General features: G+C 38.4%; 1 protein-coding gene across 6 annotated transcripts in view; it reads right to left on the reverse strand.

Moving 5' to 3' along the window:
- Map7d2 (MAP7 domain containing 2) overlaps positions 1 to 23,502 on the reverse strand; it is a 114,691-nt gene that overhangs the window by 39,319 nt on the left and 51,870 nt on the right. For 2 of the 6 annotated variants that reach the window (NM_001289778.2, XM_087600183.1), the window contains 4 exon segments: positions 2,287 to 2,417; positions 9,177 to 9,287; positions 11,423 to 11,521; positions 12,743 to 12,854. In NM_001289778.2, coding sequence (NP_001276707.1) covers positions 2,287 to 2,417; positions 9,177 to 9,287; positions 11,423 to 11,521; positions 12,743 to 12,854 — 453 coding nt within the window. 6 annotated transcript variants of the gene reach the window in all.

A 23,502-nucleotide genomic window follows, 5' to 3' on the forward strand; every position in this document is an offset into this window, starting at 1 on the left:
CTACCCCAGGTCAGAGTGACACAGTTTTCTTACAGAGGAATCAATACAAAGGCCTAATGCTCCATGTAATATGAATGAGATTTATGATAGCATGAAATCATTATATTTAGGTCATCAAGTTGGAACAACAATTTGTGCTTCAACATGGAGATCCTCTGCCCTTCATTTTGTTATCTTACCAAGAGGTAACAAACAGCATAACCACATACTGGCCCTAAACATATAGGAACTGGAAAGAATACAAAAACATACACTTGTAGCTCAGCCAGTCTTTGGGTCCTGTGTCTAAAGTGCATGGTATTTTCAGCAATAGGGACTAACCTGACACCTCTGAGGGCAACTAAGGCAAAGAGCAGTAGCCTATGTTTTGGGTGTCTTTTGGACAACCCTGAGTAACAACTCAAAAGAGGGCTTCCCATACTTGGTTATGTATTTAAGAATTACTAGTATATATTCATATGTATGAATATATATGATGTATATTCATATGTATATACACACACAATAATTATTGTAAAAAAAACAATAATAAAACAATAAAAACAATAATTATTGTAAAAAAGAAATCATGATTTTGAACGAGAGTGAGAAGTATATGGGAAGGCTTGGAGGGAGGAAAGACAAGATGGAAATGATGCAATTATAATTTTAAAAATTAAAACATGGGGCTGGAGAGATGGCTCAGTGGTTAAGAGCACTGACTGCTCTTCCAGAGCTCCTGAGTTCAATCCCAGCAACCACACGGTGGCTCACAACCACCTGTAATAAGATCTGATGCCCCCTTCTGGTGTGTCTGAAGACAGCAACAGTGTACTCACATAAAATAAATAAATAAATCTTTAAAAAAATTATGCTGAGTCGTAAACTCTGAGGCTTACATGGTATAATGTAGAGTGCAACAGACACATCTTTCTACTTCCCCCTTACCTCTCTTGGCAGAAAGGAATGGGCATCCCTGACTGGCCTGCAGAAATAGCCTCACCCTCTTTCTTTACTACACTTTTCTGTAACAAGGCCTCATTTGGTCACCAGAAATGGCAACTTTCTTCCACAAATAGCCTACCTTACAGAAAAATCTAAGAATCAGAAATACCAGTTCCTATTTTAACTATCTAGGGGCAAACATGAATTTGATAAAAATAAATTTTTTGTTTTTACAAAGTATTTAACAGTGCTAAGGATGGAAGATAGTGGTAGGCTACTCATGTAACATGTAAGTTCCTGGATTTTCTCTCCAAGACTACAAATAATAAAAATAATAAATAATGAATAAGGCTAAAAGGTTCGATAGTATTGTAATAGTTTTAACATAAATTTTATGTATTAGTAATTGATACATAATCAACACAATTGATTACATGCACTGATTCCGTCAACTGAGGTGTCGCTCAGCTCCCTTTGTATTGAATAACGGATCTGGGTGACTTGCTTTTAATGACCTGCATGAGGCTTAACTCAGAAGTTGGGGATTAAAAGCATTATAGCTTTGTACATATAACCTGTCCCTTGGATTGTTTGCTCTGAGAGAAGTCAGCCATTTTGTTCTCACAAGTAGGTTTGTGGAAGCTTGTGGAATGAGGAACTGAGGCGGTCCCTTCTTCAGTAGCCCTGGAATGAAATTCTCACAAGAGGCCCAGTCAGGCCTTCAGATGACATAGCCCTGGCCAGCATTCTGACAAAATTCTCTAGAAATCCTGTACCAAAACTACCAAGCTTTTAATTGCTACCTTCAATTCAAACCCAAGGAACTTAGGAATGAAGACATATTTTTTAACTTAATCTTCCAAGGTTTAGGGCACTTTACTGTGTAGCAAATGATAACACAAATAATATGGTGTATACAATTTCTTAATAAATACATAAAATTGAGGTACCTGCTTAAGAGTCATGTCACTAACTGTCCATATGACATAAAAACATTCATAGGCTATTGTGAATGAAGTTTAACCTAGAACCTCAGTTTTGGTTGTATAAGAGGCAAAAGTCCTAAAACCAAATAGCCGGAGGAAGCGCAATGTTCCCTGCAACACTCCTTTTGACTCTTGTCCCCTGGAAGCAAGGCTGTGTTATCACAACAATCTCATTAAGAATCTGCTACAAGGCATTAAGGTTTAGGGAAATACAAAAGCACTTGGTAATTTTCCAAAGTTTGGTAAAAACTTAAAGCAAATGCATCTTTTGAACAGCCCTTGGAGAGAGATGGACAAAAGAGAGACCCCAGGTCGATGGTAGAAACAATCACACTGTCAGGCAAAGTAGAGAGTGAGGGAGAACATTTAAACTTACCTGTGAAGGCTCTCCTCCAGTCATGGCTCCCTTCCCAGCATCTCCCACACCAGATAAAAGTGTATTCTTCTTTTTCTCAGTGGTCCGGGTTGGAGAGGACTTGTATGACGATTTGAGAGGGCTCCTGAGAGCTACACAAGGACAGGCATGGAATACTAGAGAGTTACAGTACAATAACCAGGAAATAAGGGAAGCCCAAATGGAAAAGGTAGGAGAATCATGAGTTGAAAAGAACTTACTCCTTTAAAAATGTAAGGTGTAATCCACACCTAAAAATATTATGATTTTCCTACTGTATATAGATTAGATCTAAGTATGTGAAGTTCGGATATTTGCTTGATAGAGAATGCCTACATGACTAGTTCCTGTTAAAAACCCCAGGCACTAAATCTTTAGGGTGCTTTCTCAGTTGGCAACACTATGTTGTCATATGAAGCATATCCTGCATGACTCTTCTAGGAGATCCTTGGAAATGTAGACCCACTTTCCTCTGTATTTTTCATGCACTCTTCCCTTTGCTAACTTGGTTGGGTATCTCGTTACTATAATGAATCATAGCCAGGAGCTATGAGTCCTCTGAGTTCTACTGGTGAATCACCAAACCCTGGTGTTTTTGGGGGCCCTAGAAAAATTGACTTCAGAGGTGGGGATTGCTACAATGACTCATAAAAATAAATAAAAATCAATGTTTGGGGAAATGGGGAAGGAGTGAACCAAAGTGTTGTTAGTCACGGTATGAAACAGCCAAGATATTCTGTTGTGAGAGGTGAAAAGTTGTCTACAGAATTTGAAGATAACTACTCCAACTCCAAGAGTGTTGTCTCCACGGGATTCCTTGGCTACTTTTGGCTACTGTACCTAAACTGAGGTTAAAAAAAATCAGTCAGGGAGTGGTTTTAGTTTTCTCCTTCCGTGGAAATGTGGGGGGGAAACCAACCTTTTCTTGTTTTTGTCATCAGTGGGTGGGTTGGAACTAAGTCCTGAAACTAGAACAAGTTTCAAACTAATGTTTTGTTTTGTTTTTTAACACTATAATTTTCGTTTAAAAATTGAGACTGAAAAGACCTAAAAAGAAGAGATTTCCAGAAGAGATATACACTGGAATTTTAAAATTCAAACAGAGACTGTTGCAAATACATCCCTCTTTCTCCCTAGCCTGTGAAACATCCTGAATACTGCTGAAACACCTGGATTACGTACAAATGTCCGCAGGACAGGTCTCCAATGCTGCTCTTCAATGCTGTAATTCTGATGCAGAGCCTATGGATATTCTTTGCAAAAGGCTGTCAAAGTGCACCATTACTGCCTTCTGTGTGATTTTTAAAAGCAGCTGTGGTTTATAACAATGGGCTATGGCCTGACTCTACTTACTTTACCTTTTCCTAGTACATGTATCTAAGATACGTTCTTTGAAAATTTAGAATTTGATTCTGAATAATCTCTCAACATGATATATCTTTCTGATTGATATGATTTACATTTTTCTATATTTTCTTCTCCTCTTCCGCTTGCACCCCTAAAGATACTCTGTTTAAAAAGAGGCTTCTGCAAGTGTAGTGAATAATTGAGAAATCAAGTTTTGGATGCTGAATAGAATACAAGAAAAACAAAAGTCTGCTTATAGTGGCATGGGGGGCAGTGTCACAAAGAAATTTGTAATCTTTATTTTTCAGAATTACTCTAAGAAGTTCTCTTCTACAGAAAACTTCCCACAATGCCTTTGCAAGCTATGGTACACACAGATTTCTAGGTCTCGACTGTACATAACAGTGTTACTGAGCTAACTGTGATGGCCATTTTTTGGTATACTGCCATTACAGCACACTGATATACTATCCACATTCACCAGGTAGATAGGCCAGTGTCACCAACAGAAGGGGACTTTGGGAATGATAGCCTCAGGCAGTCTTTCTGGAATCACAGACCGAAATGAATTACTACCACTGTTCTAAGCACCCTGGGACAACTACAGTGCTGGAAAACTACAGTAGGAGTTCATATGGGGGAGTGAGTCTCTTGATCAAAGAAATCCCCTGCTCCAAGTGCCCTGAAGTCCTCACCTTCTCATTTTCCATAGGAAGCCATGAACCCTCAAGAATGATATTTGTACATGTCTTTAACATTATATCATTGCCTCAGACCTGAATTGAAGGTGGTCAAGAAAGCTTCAACTTACTGGTCAGAGCTGGGCTGGGTCAGGTGAAAAAAGATTCAGAAGGAACAAGGAAGTAACATGGCTGCTTAAGACAGACTTTTAAGATTAGTGGTATTCAATTCTACTTTTAAGCTCACGTTACCTAAAGGTTACATTTAAGATCAATGCCACAGGCTGGCCTTAGCCTTATCTTGTTGTGTGGTGTCCCACTGGTTTAAGACATGGCCATGGGGGGTTGGGGATTTAGCTCAGTGGTACAGCGCTTGCCTAGCAAGTGCAAGGCCCTGGGTTCGGTCCCCAGCTCCGAAAAAACGAAAAGAAAAAAAAAAGACATGGCCATGGGTTAAGAGTATACACTATTCAGAAGAAAGTGTTCAGATGTGTTCAGAAAGTGTTCAAATATCTAATAAACACCCCTTGTCTTAACTCATTTCAGTAAACACATCCTGGGTAATTACTAGAGAGACTGGAAGCTTGTGCCTTGTCTTTCCTAGACTTTGTCATTCATTTTTCCCCCTTGGTGGATATTGTTGTATAGTCTCTCATCATAATGAATAAAAGAGGTGAGTATATCTGTATACTGAACTTTCTGAGCAAATCTGAGGAATCCATGAAACATTTCTCCTTCTAAGAATGAGGATACTTCCTACTGGCTATGAATTTAGGGTTATTGTTGAGGTAAAATCAGCATATTATTTAATCTCCCCCTTTAAATGTCCAGCTCATTGATTTTAGTATATTCATAATCATAACCAAGTTATGAATAATTTTAAGGCTCTCAAATGAAACCTTTTATCCGTGAAGCAGTCACTAGCCTTCTTTCCCTTCCCTCCATGTTAAACATTAATCTACCTTCTGTTTCTAGTATTTACCTATTTCAGACATTTTATATAAGCAAAATCGTATAATTCGTGATGTTTGTAACTTCCCTTTTTTACTTGGAATAGTTTCAAACTTCATCTGTTAGGTATCATCTACCAGCAACCAGCATGACTTTCCTAATTAAGCTGAACAATACATTATAGATATGCTTCATTTTGTTTGTCCATTTGAGCTGTTTCCACTTGTGGTGACTGTGAATAATGCTGCTGCTAAGCACATTTACCTTTGAAGTGCTTTTAATTTTTCTAGCTCTATATCTAGGAGTAGAAGTGCTAAATCACATCATAACCACTTAAGAGGTTTTATAGCCAGACAGAGTGACACGTACTAGCAATCTCAATACTTGGGAGATAGAGGTAGAAAGATCAGGAGTTCAAAGCCAGCTTCAGCTACATTAGTGAAGTAGAAACCAGTCTGGACAACATGAGATTTTGTCCTCCTCAGCCAAACAAAACAAAACAAAACAAAACAAAACAAAACAAAACAAAACAAAACAAAACAAAACACAAAAAAGAGAAAACAAAAAAAACCCCAGATCCTATGTATGTAACTTGATGTAATTGTCAATGAATACACTGTATCTTGGAATGTGGCCTTATATACACACTCTGCTGTTCATCTGCAAATGAATAAAATGCTTACCCTCTTAAATCTTGACATCATGTTCTAATCTTATTCAATAAAGGAAGGCAACTGATAGTCTGGTCCAGTGTTTGTCAGACTTTAATATGCAGGTTAGGGAGGGCCTCAGAGCTGGTCTTTCTACAAAGTTTCCATCACTGGTCCATGGATCACGTTTTGAGTAGCAAGGCTCTAGACATTTGTTTAGCTTTTATACTGTGCCAACTACTATGTTACCTTATTTATACTATGATCTCCTTTAATCCTCATAATTTTTAGAAAAGATTTATTTATTTTATGTGTGTGAGTACACTGTAGCTGTCTTCAGACACACCAGAAGAGGACATTGGATCCCATTACAGATGGTTGTGAGCCACCATATGGTTGCTGTGATTTGAACTCAGGACCTCTGGAAGAACAGTCAGTGCTCTTACCCACTGAGCCATCTCTCCAGCCCCTCATAATTTAATATTAAATTTTTGAGACATAGTCATGCTATTTTGCACAGACTGGTCTCAAACTCATGATCTTCCAACTTTTGGCTTACTAAGTAGCCAACATTGTAAGCATTCACCACAATATGTGGCTTTCATTACAATAAATAAATACTTTCACTTTATATATGAGCAAACATGAGTAGTAGCTGTGGAATTCCAAGGGGAAAGATATATACGCTAGTTCCAAAATAAAAAATTTCCTAAAAAAATTCTACTAACCTCCACAGTCTATCAAGTTGATTTTCCACTTGATTCACATGTCACCAGTCATAAAATAATTTACTCACCTATATATTATTCAGCTTTAAAACAAAAGCAACAGCAAAATACTGTCAGGCAGAAAATGCTATTAGCCATTGAAAGCATTTCATAAAGGCAGCAAAGGAGAAGCAAAATGCAAAAATTCAGGAATGAATCCAAGGCTGATGAAAAGTGTTTCAGGGATTTTCTTTGATTTTGCAGCTTGGACTCTTTTACCTTAGCCTGCTCAGAGAGCATGTATGTATTTCTGTTGCTGGCTAAAGAAGGCTGTGTAGGTGTCAGCAGTCTTGGAAACAAGAAAGGTTTCTATGGAACTAAGGTGCATGCAATGAGCTGAGGGATGGAATTAAACTGAGTTTTTAAAAAGAATTAAAATAAAAGAGAATAATGTTTAAATAAGATAGTAAATGATGGCATTTAACGTTCTGGTGGCAGAACAACCGTGGAAATAAAAATAACTCTAACAAAGGATGATTTTGGAGTCTGTTCCAGTAAAATCGAACAAATAAAATCACTCAAGATTGTAAACGAGTTCATTCATTCTCTTGTGGCATCAGAATTAATTCAACACACTAATTTACCTGAGCTACACAGGTGAGCTATAGGTGTGTAATGGTGCATACCTATAATCACAGCATCTGAGGACTGAAGTAGGAGAATCCTGTGTTTGATGCTAGCCTGGACTACACAGTAAGAACCTATCTCAAAATCAAAATAAAGCAAAACAAACAAAAAATAAGCACAGTGACCTGTATTAGATGAAGAGAATTAACCCCACTTCCAAAATATTTTTGGACTCAGTTACTAAATACATATAGCACTGGAAAAACAAAGTTCATGCCCAATTTACTAATTTTACACTCATTTTCTTAGAGTCCTGCTCTTTTCCAAAGAGGAAACAGAGGGGGAGTGGATCTAGGGAAGAGGAGAGGTAGAGAGGTGCTGAGAGAAACAGAAGGAGGGGTAATTATGGTTGAACTGTATTGTGTGAGAGAAGAATGTATTTTCAATAAAAAATTGAAAAGTTTTAGTATGCTTTTAATTTACTTTAAGTAAGGGCAAAATTACACCAATGGAACAAAAATAACAGCCAACCAATTATTGGCTTTAATGGAAGACATCAGGTAGGATTCATGATACAAAATTCATTGACCCCTGGATGTTATGATTTACACCTAGCACATGGGAGTGGAAGTAGTAATATTAGGAGTTCAAGGCCAGCCTGGCCATAGAATGAGGTGCTGTCTCAAAAAGAAAAGCAAAATTAACAACAAAATCTCAAAAAAAAAGAAAGAAAGAAAGAAGAAAAGAAAAAAGAAAAAAAAAGAAAAAATCCAATAACTAAAATGTTTTGGTTTAGGGATCTAATAATATATGACAATGAATATTGTTTAGATGGCTACTTAGTAAAAGTTATGGAGATTAAAAAATTTCAATTTAGCATACACATACAAGCAGATAATTCAGTTGTCAATCATGAAGTGTCATGTTTATGTTTATGTTCATCAATACAAAAAATGAATTTATGATCAACCTATAACCATGTGGTCTAATGAATATGTGGAATATGTTCCCTGAACAAATAGCCATAGAGTTCAAAGTGTTAAGTATTTTCTCTTCAAACCCTTCCTTCCATGTTTGAGTAGCTACCCATAAATTGGCATCAGAAGTAAGCAGCATGATGACACTTCTGGGAACTCTATTACATGCATCATGCCTCTGGGATGTAAGGATAAAGTCAATGCCAGTGAGTAAAAACCAGCAAGGTCCAGCAGTCTCTTCCAAGTCACAAGCCTCTTCTTTGCTCACCCCTTGGTGATGACCTGACAACCTCAACAGTCTTCTAGTACCTGACTTCCCTTTATCTGTGCTTTACGATAGTCTTGTTACACAAGGAGAGACCTCTCTTAACCTACATATAGTAAAAGGCAAAAATTCAGGCCTCCAGTGATTCTTCCAAGCCTTCATTAGAACACATAGGTTCTGAAAGTAGTGGATGTCCCTCTATATATACTGTCTCCCAAAATATTGCATTAAAAGTTTGTTCATGTTTTACCTTTAAAAAAAATATCCACTTACTTCTGTATTTTTGTTTTCATTTATAAAATAGGCAGGCCTATATACCATGAATGAATTTACAGTCCTATTTTTTCTGTTATCAAGTCCTCCAGATAACTCTGACTAATCAATTCTCTAGCTAATCAATTATATTATATCACTGACCTAGCAGGTGCTTTAAAAAAGAAAACTCCTCTATGCCTTGTGGAATAGGCTCTTGCAAATTAGAAGACTATCAATTCCTATCAGTTAATAATGACCTTTCTTTATGGAACAACACCAAAGTCCTGTAAACCAAACCATAGTGGTTAGGACAGTGGTAAGATTTATAGAAGGAGATTTTCCGAAAAGGCAATGTTAAGATGCTCAACCAGAAAGAAGCAAACTGGAGAGACAAGGTCTACCCATTCACTTGCCTCGGTCTGGGGAATAAGATATTGCCACGATGGATGAAGACAGGTGTTTACTCATAGGAGGTTCCGTCTGCTTTGGCAAATTCATGGTTGATGTTGAAAGTTTGTCACATGCTGTAGAGAAATGCATTAAAGACATTGGTTTTCTATCACTGTCGTCTGTGAAGTCCTATCTCAAAGTGTCCTTCCTGTTCTCATCCACATATATTCGGTGGTATTCCACTGCAGCCCAGCGTACTGCCTCCATTAGCTGAATCTGGACATGTCCAGGCTGCAGTGGCCACTGGTTTGCAATGTCTTCACGGTGCTCTTCTCTTTAATTTAAATGTTCAAACTCATTCAAATACCCAGCTAAAAACATGTTAATCCCATCTAATATTTTCTTGTGTCCAGAGACATTTAAACATATCTACATCAAACAAAAACAAAAGTAACCTAGACCCAGGGACAACAGTTCTTAGAAATACCTAATATCTTGACTAAAACTATGTGTGCTGAAACAGAATATTTCCTGAAGTTTATCTGAGGCTCAGGTTGGGAAAAGAATGTAATTTGTAATGCAAGGAGTTTGTGTTGAAAGTAGCACTAACTTTAGCAGTTGTAGATTTTCTTCCTATTTTTAAGAGAAAGCATCAAAACGCCTCCTCTGCAAATCTTTAACAGTATACAGTAAGAATTTAAACATCCAATCCTAGATTTGGTGTTTTTATGTTTCAGTCATTGTTTTCGATTGGCTTCTAAATTAAATCATTACAACCAAAAAAAAGAAGTACCGACAGTGCCCCGTGAAGCTACGCTAGAACCTGAGGCACAAGTCACACTACACATACATTGCCATCAAGGAAGCTGACTCCTAATACTTTCAAAATTTAACTCATGTTTTCAAATGGGAAGATTCCTCATATCTGACAATTCTGCTGACCAAGTAGCAATATTAAATAATTTAAATTAAGGTAAAAATCAAGATATAACATTTTAATTGAGACTTTATAAAATTCTTACTTAAAATGATGTCTTAAATTTTAACACTCCTACTCTTTAATTTTTAACAATACTTTAATTTTCTAGAAAAATAAGCAATAAATTAAGTACACAGATCTCCCTTTTCGCCTCAACTCTGACTGGCTTGGCACAGCACTGTGTGTAGAAAGTCAATGTCTGACTTGGAGATGTCGCTTAGTCCAGTGCTTGCAACGCCAAGAGTTCTCTGGGGAAGCAGGGGAGAGGAGGGGAGGGTAAGTAAAAGGCAATTCATTATTTTGTTTAACATGGATCATTCTGTGGTTTGATTTTTACAAATTCAGCATTAAAATATTATCTCATCTTGCTATTTTTGACATTCATACAGGTTGTATGTCTGAGTCACTCACCTCACCTTGTTACTAGCTTTACTATGGGGAAGGCCAAGTCTCAACCTCTACAGTAAAATCTGTGCTGCTTAGCACTACCAATAAGGATATTCTGTGTCAAAGGAATATGAGAAATCAAAGATATTTATTCCTACTATTAAAATGTCTCTCTATATTATTCATAAATACTGCATCCCTTCTATATCTCATTTTCAGTTTACCAGTCAAATAAATTCTAAAGTCATTATTTCTAAAGTCATTATTAAATGAAAACAAAGTTTTTCTGGCTGTGGTCTCAATGTAGACCATAGAAAAATTTCATGTTTATATTTCCCATGTACTGTACTTTTAGACAGAGAGATAGAGTCTGGCACAAAGCCAAACTGTCTGATTACATAGACTCTCCATGTTAGTACTGATAAGTTCCCTACCACGGCCTCTCAAACAGTTCTCCAGAAATTCATTACATTAACCAAGCCCAAGTATTCTATTCAGAATCTGTGATTTCTGTGATTTGTTTTTTCACCAGAAGTAAAAAAAAAGTACTTTGCTACTTGAAAAGTAAAACAAGATGACTAATGAGACTGCTAAATATCTAAATGAACAAAAGTCAAATACTGATGAGATTTTTAAAGGCAGAAGTTAGCAAGCTGAGGATGAAATGTGTCCAGGACACTAAGATATAAAGCATGCAGCTCTGTGGTGACAAAGGAACAAAAACATATGGGCATGTCATCCACAGCTTTAGGGGGAAAAGTCATGACAAGCCAGACCAAGAAATCAATTGTGAAAGTGATTTCACTTGTGAGTGACTTCACACTTGAGACAGACATAGTGATGGAGGAGGGTGATCAGAACAGATGTCACAGAACACTATGGCATGGTGATGCTCGTGTATACCGTTGGTGGACTCGGCAGCAGCTGTAGCGGTCCCTGTGTCCGAAGGGGGTATGCTGGCTGCTAAAGTTAGAGGAAGGGGTGGGGTATTTTCTGATTCACCTACACAGAAAAAAAAATCAGAGCAAAGACAGGTAAAAGAAAAAGTTCCAATTTGTTGCTGCATTTTAGTTTTTAATAAAGAAATTAGAAAAGTAACAAATGAATTATTGCCTTTTGAAAAGAAAAAAAAGTGTATTCATGTCAAATGGTTAAAATCACAAGATGATAAGGTCAAGAGACAGTAATTTACACATGTGCTCTCAGAAAGAGGGAGTATACAACTCCTGAACAGAGTACTGCTAGCTCGGAAACAAACCATGACACTGAAAAGCGGGGAAGTCAGCCTGATAGTGTAATAACCCGTCAGTTGGGCCTTTGACATTTTAAAGATGATTATGAATTAGATAATGAAATAAAGAAGCTGCTTTAAAATAAAACCAGGGCAACAAATGGGAAAAAAGGAAACCACCCAGCCCTTCTTAGAAGCTACTGCTGCTTTTCCAGGCACTTCTAGAGCTGGGGCTGTGCCTTCTGCCATTTCCCTTTCCTAAAATGAGACTGTTTTTGGACTTGTGTGCTCAGTTCGGTTACTAGGCTCTGTGTTTATTTTCTTTGCTTTTCTCTCCCTCTTCCCTAAAGTCCAGTATTCATGCTTCACGTATCGGACAGCAAAAGGAATGACAGCTCCCCTTTATGAGAAATGCATACACATTCAGGAAGCATAGCAGTTTAAGCATTCAATAATACCAACCAACCAGAGCTCCCAGGGACTAAACCACTACCCAAAGAGTACACACGGACAGACCCATGGCTCCAGCTGCATATGTAGCAGAGGATGGCCTTGTTGGGCACCAATGGGTGGAGAAGCCCTTTGTCATTGTAGGGGTGGGGTGGGGAACACCCTCATAGAAGGAGAAGGGGGAGGGGTTAGGGGGTTTATGGACGGGGAACTGGGAAAGGGAATAACATTTGAAATGTAAATAAAGAAATATCCAATAAAAAAAGTGGAAAAAGGCGTCTTTAAAGCTGTGCACAGGGGGTTGGGGATTTAGCTCACTGGTAGAGCGTTTGCCTAGCAAGCGCAATGCCCTGGGTTCGGTCCCCAGCTCCAAAAGAGAGAGAGAGAGAGAGAGAGAGAGAGAGAGAGAGAGAGAGAGAGAGAGAGAGAGAGAGAGAGAGAAAAGAAAAAAAGCTGCGCACAGATCTTCCAATCTTGCAGACATCCAGTCACGCCCGTGATCCCCATAGGGCCCTGCAATGCAGAGATAGCATTAGACTCACCATCACGTCCTCCAGGCCCTGAAGCTGCTGATCCTGCCCATGAGCACTTCTTCTTCAGCTCTAGCTGCTGTGTACGCTCCAGGGAGCGGCGCATCATTGCTTCCAGACGCTCCTGCCCAATTTTAAAAAGGCACAGAACTTTAACAGAAACAGTGTGAATCACTCAGCCACATTGCACTGCTGCTGCCTTAGTGCTCCGAAAGAGTCACCAAATGGGGCTTTCTGTGCTCAGCATCCCAAAACTCAGGCACATGTGCTCTCTTCACTACACCAATGCTTTTAGCTGGGGTGGAGAGTAAACAATACAGCTAGGCTACCAAGGGTTCTCCAACCACAGACTGTGAACACTGCATCCTGTCCGGTCTGTCCCCTCCCCTCTCCTCCCTGGGGAGAAACTGTTGCTATGCCAGCTCCACTTGCTTATGAATAATGCTCAATAAGCATTAACTCTTTCAAGTCTGGATAAGAACTGAAATTTGATCCTGGTACGAAATACAGCCTTTCTTTCTTTCTTTTTTTTTTCTTTTCTTTTCTTTTTTTTAGTATAAATTTTCTTTTTCTTTTTTTTTCATCTTTATTAACTTGAGTATTTCTTATTTACATTTCAATTGTTATTCCCTTTCCTGGTTTCCAGGCCAACATCACCCTAACCCCTCCACCTCCCCTTCTGTATGGGTGTTCCCCCCCCCCATCCTCCCCCCATTACCGCCCTCCCCCCAACAATCACATTCACTGGGGGTTCAGCCTTGGCAGGACCAAGGGCTTCCCCTTCCACTGGTGCTCTTACTAGGATATTCATTGCTACCTATGAGGTCAGAGTCCAGGATCAGTCCATGTATAGTCTTTAGGTAGTGGCTTAGTCCCTGGAAGCTCTGGTTGCTTGGCATTGTTGTTCATATGGGGTCTCAAGCCCCTTCAAGATCTTCCAGTCCTTTCTCTGATTCCTTCAACGGGGGGTCCTGTTCTCAGTTCAGTGGTTTGCTGCTGGCATTCGCCTCTGTATTTGCTGTATTCTGGCTGTGTCTCTCAGGAGCGATCTACATCCGGTTCCTGTCGGCCTGCACTTCTTTGCTTCATCCATCTTATCAAGTTTGGTGGCTGGAAATACAGCCTTACTAATTGAAAGCATAACCTATTTCCGATTTGAGGGAATTTAAATTAAAGTATAATTTGAAAGTTTTCAGCCTTGTATAACTTTTAAGGAAAGCATATGATTTTGAAACCTACTTTGTAAAGCCCCATTTTCATCTTTGGACTGTTTTAACTTTGTAGTAATTTTCTGCCCATGTTACTCTTAAGAAAACACTGTATACTTCCAAGATTTAACAAAGGTACAGAAAATAAAACACCTATGCTTTGCTACAGTTAGGTATATGTGTGTAGGTGGGGGTGGGTGGGTGGCAGGGACTAAGTAATTTTTAATAAGAAAATAAAAACCGTTACCAGGCTTCTCTCTTAAAAGAGGATTTATCAAATTATCCATATTAACCAACGTGTTACTTTCATAAAGCTGTCCTTGACAGTGAATTGAAGGTGTTCTAATTCTGCACCTTCACTACCTCAATGACAATGCAAATCCTAGTTTCCCCCTTGCCTCTACTAGAGAAGCCTAAGGTAAGGGTGGTCATTACATTGCAGTGGTCTGGGAGTAGATTAACCTTATTGGACTCCAAAATATGTAGCTAGAATTTTTGGTGACTTATAAAACAGGCAAAAAATTGATTTAGGACAGAAAGAACTGAGTAATCATGACTTAAGCATTAGTGTTCTAGTTCAGAGTCAAGCACTCTCCAATCATGACTGTACATTTCGTGGATGTCCTATCCTGACAACCTTGAACCATTACATTCTGATGACTAGCAATAGTGGTCTTCCAGAAAATTGTTGGAACTAGGAGGGAATAGAACTTTACAACACTAGATGAGTGAAATATGGTCACTTGAGACTTAGACTAAATAGTATTTTATTAGATGAATTTAAACAAAATGTACTTAACTAGCAGCCTAATTTGTTTTAAGTACTGCACCCTAGAATAAATTCAATTCAGGGTGAGTTTTGGTAGACTTTCTACATGTCAAAAGGACCAGAAGGACTAAGGGATAAAGAACAAAACCACTGAAACCAGCCTTATAACTGAGCAGCTATAATTTTGAGAAGGCAGAATTATAAAGAACTGCTTGTTCTCCTAAAGCCAGACATACCCCCTAGGAAACTTAGGAAGAAAAAAAAACTTCAGAAAATCTATTCATGATAACCACCCTCAATTTCCCAAGTGGCTCCAGATTACAACACTGGGGGCTTGTTCCTTTGGACTCTGAGTAGATTTGTGATCCACTTTTTAGCCCTCTAACCAGTTTACATTTCTGTCCTTTAATTTACTCACCTATAAAATGAAGATACTATTATCTATGTCACCATGTCATATAAGGTTAATTACTAGATCTAGTACTTAAGGTAGTTAATTCTTTTACCAGTGCTGAAGGAATCTGAATTTGAAGGATGATTAAAAAAACAAAACAAAAACAGCTAAAACAGTGGCTTTCAAACTTTAGTGTGGATGTTATCAGAACCTGCCCCTAAATGATTTAGATTTTATTCCTAGGATTTCTCAGTAATCTGTGGTAGTTCATTCTTATATTTATTTCTGGCAGTACTTGGGATTAGAACTAAAGACCTTCCACATGTTAAGCAAGAACTGAACTATAGGGGCTGGAGAGATTACTCAGTGGTTATGAGTACTGACTGCAGCACTGATTGCTCTTCCAGAGGTCCTGAGTTCAAATCCCAGCAACGACATGGTGGCTCACAACCATCTGTAATGGGATCTGGTACCCTCTTCTGGCCTGTAGGCATACATGCAGGCAGAACACTGTATAATAATAAATAAAGCTGTTTTTTTTTAACTCTATCTCACCATAGGAGGACTGACTATCATTAAGAATATAAATGACAATGAATGCTGGGAAATGAATGCTGGGGAAAGGACTCCACCAATTTCATAGTTACTGGAAATGAAAATGAGTGCAGCAGCTATGAAGTTAGAATGGAGATCCCTCAAAAAGATAAATCTACATTAACCATATGAATGACCAAGTTGTTTCACTGGTGCACAAATCCCTGAAGGACTACTCTATGTCACCACAACATAGAGATATTTGCATAGCCATGTTTACAGCTTCTGTACTTACAATGGCCAAGATAGAAACCACCCTACATTCCTATTAATAGATGAATAGGTCAAGAAAACGTGGCAATTGGGAGAAGGAAAGCACCTAGAGCAAGGAAGGAAGTGTCATAATCTATCTAAAGAGATGGCTCGGGGTTGGGGATTTAGCTCAGTGGTAGAGCGCTTGCCTAGCAAGCACAAGGCCCTGGGTTCGGTCCCCAGCTCCGAAAAAAAGAAAAAAAAAAGAGATGGCTCAGTGTTTTAGAGTATACATTGCTCTTGCAGAAGAGCTAGGTCTGGTTCCAAGAACTCAGGTCAGGTGGTGCACAAGTGCCTGTCACTCCAGCTCCAGGAGAATCTGAAGCCCTTTTCTGGCCTCCACATACACATAAATAAAAATCAAAATAAAATCTATTTGTAAAAGTGCCATACTGGAACTCAATAATTTATATACCAATTTAAAAATTAAATTAGTTAAAAGGCAAATGATTTAAAATGTGTGGTTTCTATATACAATGGATTTTAAATTTTTTATTTTATTTTATGTGTATGAGTGTTTTTCCTGAAGGAATACAAGTGTATTATGTTTGTGCTTGGTGCCTATGGGGACCAGAAGAGCAATCCAGAGATGGTTATGAAGCACCATATGGGTGCTAGGAATGTAATGAGTCCTCTGCAAGAGCAATAGGTTGTCTTAAACACAAAGCAATCTCTCCAGCCCTGGCAATAGAGTTTTATTTAGCCATAATGAAGAATGAAATTATGTCACTTGCTAGAACTAAAGATCATGATGAGCAAAATAAGCCAGACTCAGACATGTACCATGTTCTTTCTCATACATGAAAAGTAGATATAAATATAAATTCATATGATTTCGTAAACATATGTGACATAAAAGTAAAGGAGGACTGATTCAAAGTATCACATCTTTCAGATAAGGAATTTGTATTAAACTATACATACATACATACATACATACATACATACATAGATGTAACACAAAAATAGAAAACTGACTATTTGGGGGAAGGAGAAGTAGGAAAAGGTAGTAGGATAGTAAATATTGCCAAAACACCATAATATATATGCAAATATGAAAACGAAATCCATTATGTTCTTTCTATGTTAACTGAAACTAGTATTAGTATGTATAAATAAATAAATTAAATAAATAAATAAATAAATAAATAAAAGTCAAGAAAAGTTCTGTAGTACAGAATGATCTAGACACTGTTGTCTGGTGGTCAAAGGTGGCAGAGAGGGAGGGGGAAGGAGAGGGAGAGGAAAAGGGGATAGAGGAAGAGGAGGGAAGAGGGAAGAGGAGGGAGGGGGAGAGGGAGCAGGCAGAGAGAACAAGCTCTATCTTCTCTACTGCTTCTTCTGTACATGTTCGAGGATGGAACTCAAGCCCACAGTGGTCCACAAAAGAAAGGGCTCTTCACAAGATGTCTCCTCTCTACAGATTTCTATATGTAGCCGGGTAGTTAACCAAGCCCTCTAAGAATAGACAGTCAAGTTTTTGTTTGGGTAAATTAAAAAATTTCTTGTTCTGCACCCAGTGTGAGTCTTATTAGCTACTGAGCAATGACAGTATGAGAAGTTTAGATGGGTCAACCCAACTTAAAGAGGTGAAGCTACTCTTTGAAAGAATCTTTTCTTAATTATGTGTTAGCACAAGAATCAAGAGTTGATCTTTTTCTAAATCCTACCTTCTGGGCAATTAGTCAAGTAGCTACACTGAATAAAGATTAGATGAGAATAATGCATTGTTCACCAAAACTTGAGGTAGCAAGAACTTGTTCTATCACTTAAATTCTGAAGGTACATGGCATATCAGATGCTATAGGAAGTCACTTGAAGGTGACTTCTACCAAGAATATTAGTTTGTTCAAGGACAGGGTCTCAATGGATACTGGACATGGGCTCCCTTCACTATTGCCACTGCTATAGTCCTGCCAATTGTTAAGACTTTTAAGAGTCAAGGTATTGGTTTTGCTTGATAGAAACAATGTTATTCCAGACAATCTGGTCTTGATGTAGCTAAATCATTGGTGGTTTTGTTTCAGGATTTTTTTATTTGGTTCTGGCCATTTCTAACCCCCTAAGGTGGTACTAAGGGATACTGAGACTACCCACTTCTGAGACTACCCACCTCCTAACATAAGGTTAGGAAGAACAACATTATGGACATCATGGAATATGAAGGGAATGGATAAAAGGGAAAAGAGGAGCTTACAGACCTCTAATGATCTTCAAAATGTCAGACCCAGAAAGGTAAGAATCCTCAACCCTTTCTAATATGCTAGAGAAGCAAAGTGGCCTATATCAGAAGAGTAATCTTTTCAATGAAGTGTTTTCTTGATTGGCAAGAGACAGAACAGGACTAAAAGGTCTTAAACTTGGTACTGAGGAAAAAAAACCTAAAAATGATTCTATAGCCAGGTGTGGTTGAGCATTCAAACAGCCTTCATTGAGCTCTTCAAGAATAACAGAGATGGGGGTTGGGGATTTAGCTCAGTGGTAGAGCGCTTGCCTAGCAACTGCAAGGCCCTGGGTTCGGTCCCCAGCTCTGAAAAAAAGAAAAAAAAAAAAAAAAAAAAGAATAACAGAGATGATCACAGAACTTCCACAGAACTTCCACAGTGTGGAGCAATCCCACGTCCATAAAGATCACTCATGAAAATATTTAAGTCTTTGCATTAGCAGTATACTAACCTGATGGGGCTAACTGGTTACCCTAGGTGTAGAAAGTTCCTAAGCTACACCTTGGTCTCTGGGACCCTGAGAGTGGGCATAAGTGACAAAAGCAAGCTTCTCCTTCCCTGGGTTGCTACATAACATTAGAAAACCCATCTCTCAGCATAGACCTGACCTACCAAAACTGTGCCATGTTGTTCCTAGGAAAAATAGAAAAGAAAAGCATTTTCAGGTTGTTCTCATGTTGACCAGTGGTCAGAGCATATCGTCTATTATATTAAGGATAAAAGAAAGTACAGAATCAGAAAATATCCAGAGTTTAAACTACTACAGATTAGGCTGTATCAGCACTAACCATCTAACATAATATCCTTTAATTAACAAGGAGTATGAGACTGATTACATTAAGTACCTCTAACACTAATGTTCTATAAAGAAAAATTATGCACAGAAATTGCCTCCAAAGTGTACCCTTGTGACAGTGCAGGATGTGCTGAAGCATGAGAAGCATCTAATATGATACTGCATAGTGTTCTTTCCTGGGAGAAGTAGTTACAGGCTTTTTCCTGAATCAGCAGGATTTCAAGAATTAAAATGTGAACGTAAGGGAGAAAGGGGACAAACTCTAAGTCATCAAGGAATGGAGGATGGGAAGAAAATGGGCAAGTCCAGTGACTCATGAAAAACATATAAGCTAAGAATGGATAAATCTATTTGAAATTACCCAAACACCTTCTCATGCATTGGCTTCCCCTTCCAATACTGAGGATTGTACCTAGGGACACAGATGTGTTAGAGAACTGCTCTATCATTGATATATACTCTCAGCCTTTAACTATTTACTTTGAGGTAGATTCTCACTAAATTGCTCAGGCTATCCTTGAACTTGTTCTATAGCCAAGATGTCTCCTGAACCTTTACTCTTCCTGTCGTAAACTCTTAAATAGCTAGGATTACAGACCAGTACACCAGACATATGTGAATTTTGTTTTGTTTTCATTTTTGGATTTTTATTTGGAATTTTTATTGATACATGTACTAATATATCCTAGGTTAATCTCAAAATGTCTATAAAAGAAAGAATAAATGTGAACTTCTGAACCTTTAGCCTGTATTTTGATATGATTTATTTTTTTTAATAGTGCATAGACTGTTCCATATCTTCTGGTGCTCTATTTTGACTTTACCTCCACCAATGTCAACTAAAATAACTGGAGAGAGTCTCACATTTCTAACAAGTATTCTGTACTAGGCACATTTATAAGTAATCTTCTTCAGTCCCAGTACCTTTGGTTCTAAGGAAACAGAGTTGGAAGGGGGTTGCTCTAGCTACAAGTTGCTTAGTGATAGAAATCAGGTATATAAACTGAGAGTAGAAGCCACAGCAATCAGACTGAAGCTAGCAACAGTGAGCCACAGATAATAGTTTTGCTTATATGTCTATCTGCTAACAAAAACAAATAAATCATCAAAGGTGCTGGAAAAGGTGGATCTCATAATGTGTGCTTCAATCCATGGTCAATGCGCATATGTCCTCTTTAAAATTAAAAAAGAGAAAGTGGACTCTGGCTGGGAAAGCAGGTAGGCTGACTGGAATCGTCATAGCTCCCTCTGCTCCTCCAAATCCAATCCTCCAGCTTCATCCTCAGCTCTGCAGCAGAGCACCTGCCACAAAGCCAGTCTCACCAGGTAAACGGTAGGCTAACTGCAAATCTTCACCTCTTTCTCCATTCCGCCAAGTTTAGTCCTCCATTCTCCTCGCCAGCTCTGTGGCAGACCTTCTGTTGTGGATTCTCCTCTCTCTACCCTCATCCCCAGTGAACTAAGCAGATCCTGATGGAACACACTGGTTTTCTCCCTCCTGTGAACCCTTTCAGGTCCCCCCTAAGCCCATGCCTATTCCTAGGTGTCACCTCCTAATATCCAGAAACACCTTTTACCTGAAATTCCCAGTGATCACACTGAACAGGATCCCAGAGAAATTTCCTATCAGGCACCACACAGACACCACTCTCTCCTAAAATTCAGAGAGGGCAACAGAAACCAAGGTATGAAATAACTACCCAGCAAAGACAAGACCAGATATCAGCACCTCCCCCCAATCCTAAATGTCTAGATATCAACATGAAAACACAGTCAGGATAGTAATCTCCACTAAAGCCCAGCAACCCTACTCAGCAGGCCCTGAGTACTTCAACATTGCTGAAGTAAAAGACCTTAAAATAGCCTTTATGACAAGGATAGAGATTCTTACAGATGAAATAAATGAATCCCTTAAAGAAATGAAAACACAAACAGTATAAGGAAATAAATAAAACTGTTCAAGAAGACCCAAAAGTCAAAATAGAATCAATAAGGAAAACACAAACTGAGGGAAATCTGGAAAGAAAAAAAATGTAAGAACCTAAAAAACAAAAAGCAACCCCCCCCAAAAAAAAACAAAAACAAAAAGCAAACAAAACAAAACAAAAACCCCAGGAACCTCAAAAGCAAGCCTCACCAACAGAATAGCAGAAACCAAAGCAAGCATCTCAGACACTGAAGACACAATAGAAGAAATAGATACCTCTGACAAGGAAAATGTTTTTAAAAAACAAAACCCAAAAAACTACTGGCACAAAATATACAAGAAAGTGGGATAATATGAAAAGACCAAATATAAGAATAATAAGGATGGAAGGAGAAAAAAAAAACCAGGCCAAAGGCATAGAAAATATTTTCAACAAACTCATAGAAGAAAATTTCTCTAACATAAAGAAGGAGGTACCTATCAGCATATAGAACACCAAATAGATTGGACCATAAAACAAAGTACCCTTGTCATGCCATATAGTAACCAAAACATTAAATATACAGAAAAAAGAATATTGAAAGTTTTAAGAGAAAAAGAATAAATAACACAGAAAGGCAGGTCTATTAGAATTACACCTAACTTCTCAATGAAGTCTCTAAAAGCCAGAAATGCATAGACAAATGTGCTACAGACTATAAGAGCTGACAGTAGCCATCACAGACTACTATACCCCCGAAAACTTTCAGTCATCATAGAGAAAATAAAAACATTTCAGGATAAAATCAAATTTAAGCAACATCTAGCTACAAATTCAGTCTTAAAGAAGGCACTAGAAGGAAAATACCACCCTAATCAGGAAAATACAGGAAACAAATCATCCTAGACCACCTACCCACCCCACACACATCTTCAACAACACCATAACCAATCAACCAACCACTATCAATCATCACCACCACCAAAACAATAGGAATCGACAAACACTGCTCATTGATACCTCTCAACATCAGTGATCTTAATTTCCCAATAAAGAGACACAGACTAACAGAACGAATGTGAAAACAGAATCCATCCTGATGCTGCTTCCATGAAACACCTTAAGAGCAAGAATAGAAATTATCTCATGATAAAAGGAAGGAAAAAGATATTTCTGGTTTAGCCATTTTAATATCTAATAAAACAGACTTCAAAGCAAAACTAATCATCAGAAAAGATAGAGAAAGAAACTATAGTGGTTTGACTAGGTATGGCCCTATAGACTTAGGTGTTCAAATGGTTGGTCCATAGGGATAGTACTATTAGGATGTGTGGCCTTGTTGCAGTAGCCATGGCCTTGAGGGAGGAAGTGTGTCCCTGTAGAGGAGGGCTTTGAATTCTCCTATACTCAACCCACATCCAGTGTGGCACATTGTCTTCTCTTGCCAAGGAGACACTTTTGTACAATTTTCAGTGCCATGTCTGCCTGCAAGCTACCATGCTCCCTGACAGTCATGACACTACTGGAGTAAATCCCTGAACCCGTAAGCCAGCCCCAGTTAAATGTTTTCCTTTATAAGAGTTGTAGTGCTCATGGTGTCTCTTCACAGCAGTAAAACACAAATACAGACATTACTCATCAAAGGAAAAATTCACCAAAAGGACCCTGTAATACTTAACATCTATGAACACCCAAGTTCATTAAAAAACCACTTATACAGCTTAAATCATATATTGATGCTAACACGTTGATAGTGGGTAAATTTAATACCCTGCTCTTACCAATAGACAGACCATCAAAACAAAACCTAAACAGAGAAATGCTAGAGGGAGCTAACTGATGTTATAAACCAAATGGACCTAACATATATTTACAGAACATTTCACCAAAACACAAAAGAATAACTCATCTTCTCTGCACCTCAAGGAACTTTCTAAAAAATTGAGCGTATGCTCAGACACAAAGCAAACCTCAACAGATATGTAACAAATCTGAAATAACTCCCTTCATCCTATCAGACCACCACAGACTAAAGCGAGATATCAACATCAGAAACAACATTCAGGGTTGGGGATTTGGCTCAGTGGTAGAGCGCATGCCTAGCAAGCGCAAGGCCCTGGGTTCAGTCCCCAGCTCCGAAAAAAAGAAAAAAAAAAAAAAAAGAAGAAACAACATTCAACTATTGAATGAAAAATGGTTCAATACAGAAATAAAGAACTTAAAGACTATTTAAGAATTCAATAAAAATGAAAAGCAAAATTAAGGGGCAGAATGAAAGTGGTTCTAAGTGGAAAGTTTACAGGCTAAGTGCCTACATTAAAAAAATTGGAGAGGGTTGGGGATTTAGCTCAGTGGTAGAGCGCTTGCCTAGGAAGCGCAAGGCCCTGGGTTCGGTCCCCAGCTCCGAAGAAAAAACAAAAAACAAACAACAACAACAAAAAAAAAACAAACAAAAAAATTGGAGAGCTCTCCCTGCCCCACATGTGGCCCATACATATACAGCCACCAAACTAGATAGTATGGATGAAGCAAAGAGGTGCAGGCTGACAGGAACCAGATGTATATCTCTCCTGAGAGACACAGCCAGAATAGAGCAAATACATAGGCGAATGCCAGCAGCGAACCAC

The sequence above is a fragment of the Rattus norvegicus genome, chromosome X (genome assembly GCF_021556685.1).
Source record: "Rattus norvegicus strain SHRSP/BbbUtx chromosome X, alternate assembly SHRSP_T2T, whole genome shotgun sequence".
NCBI lineage: Eukaryota > Metazoa > Chordata > Mammalia > Rodentia > Muridae > Rattus > Rattus norvegicus.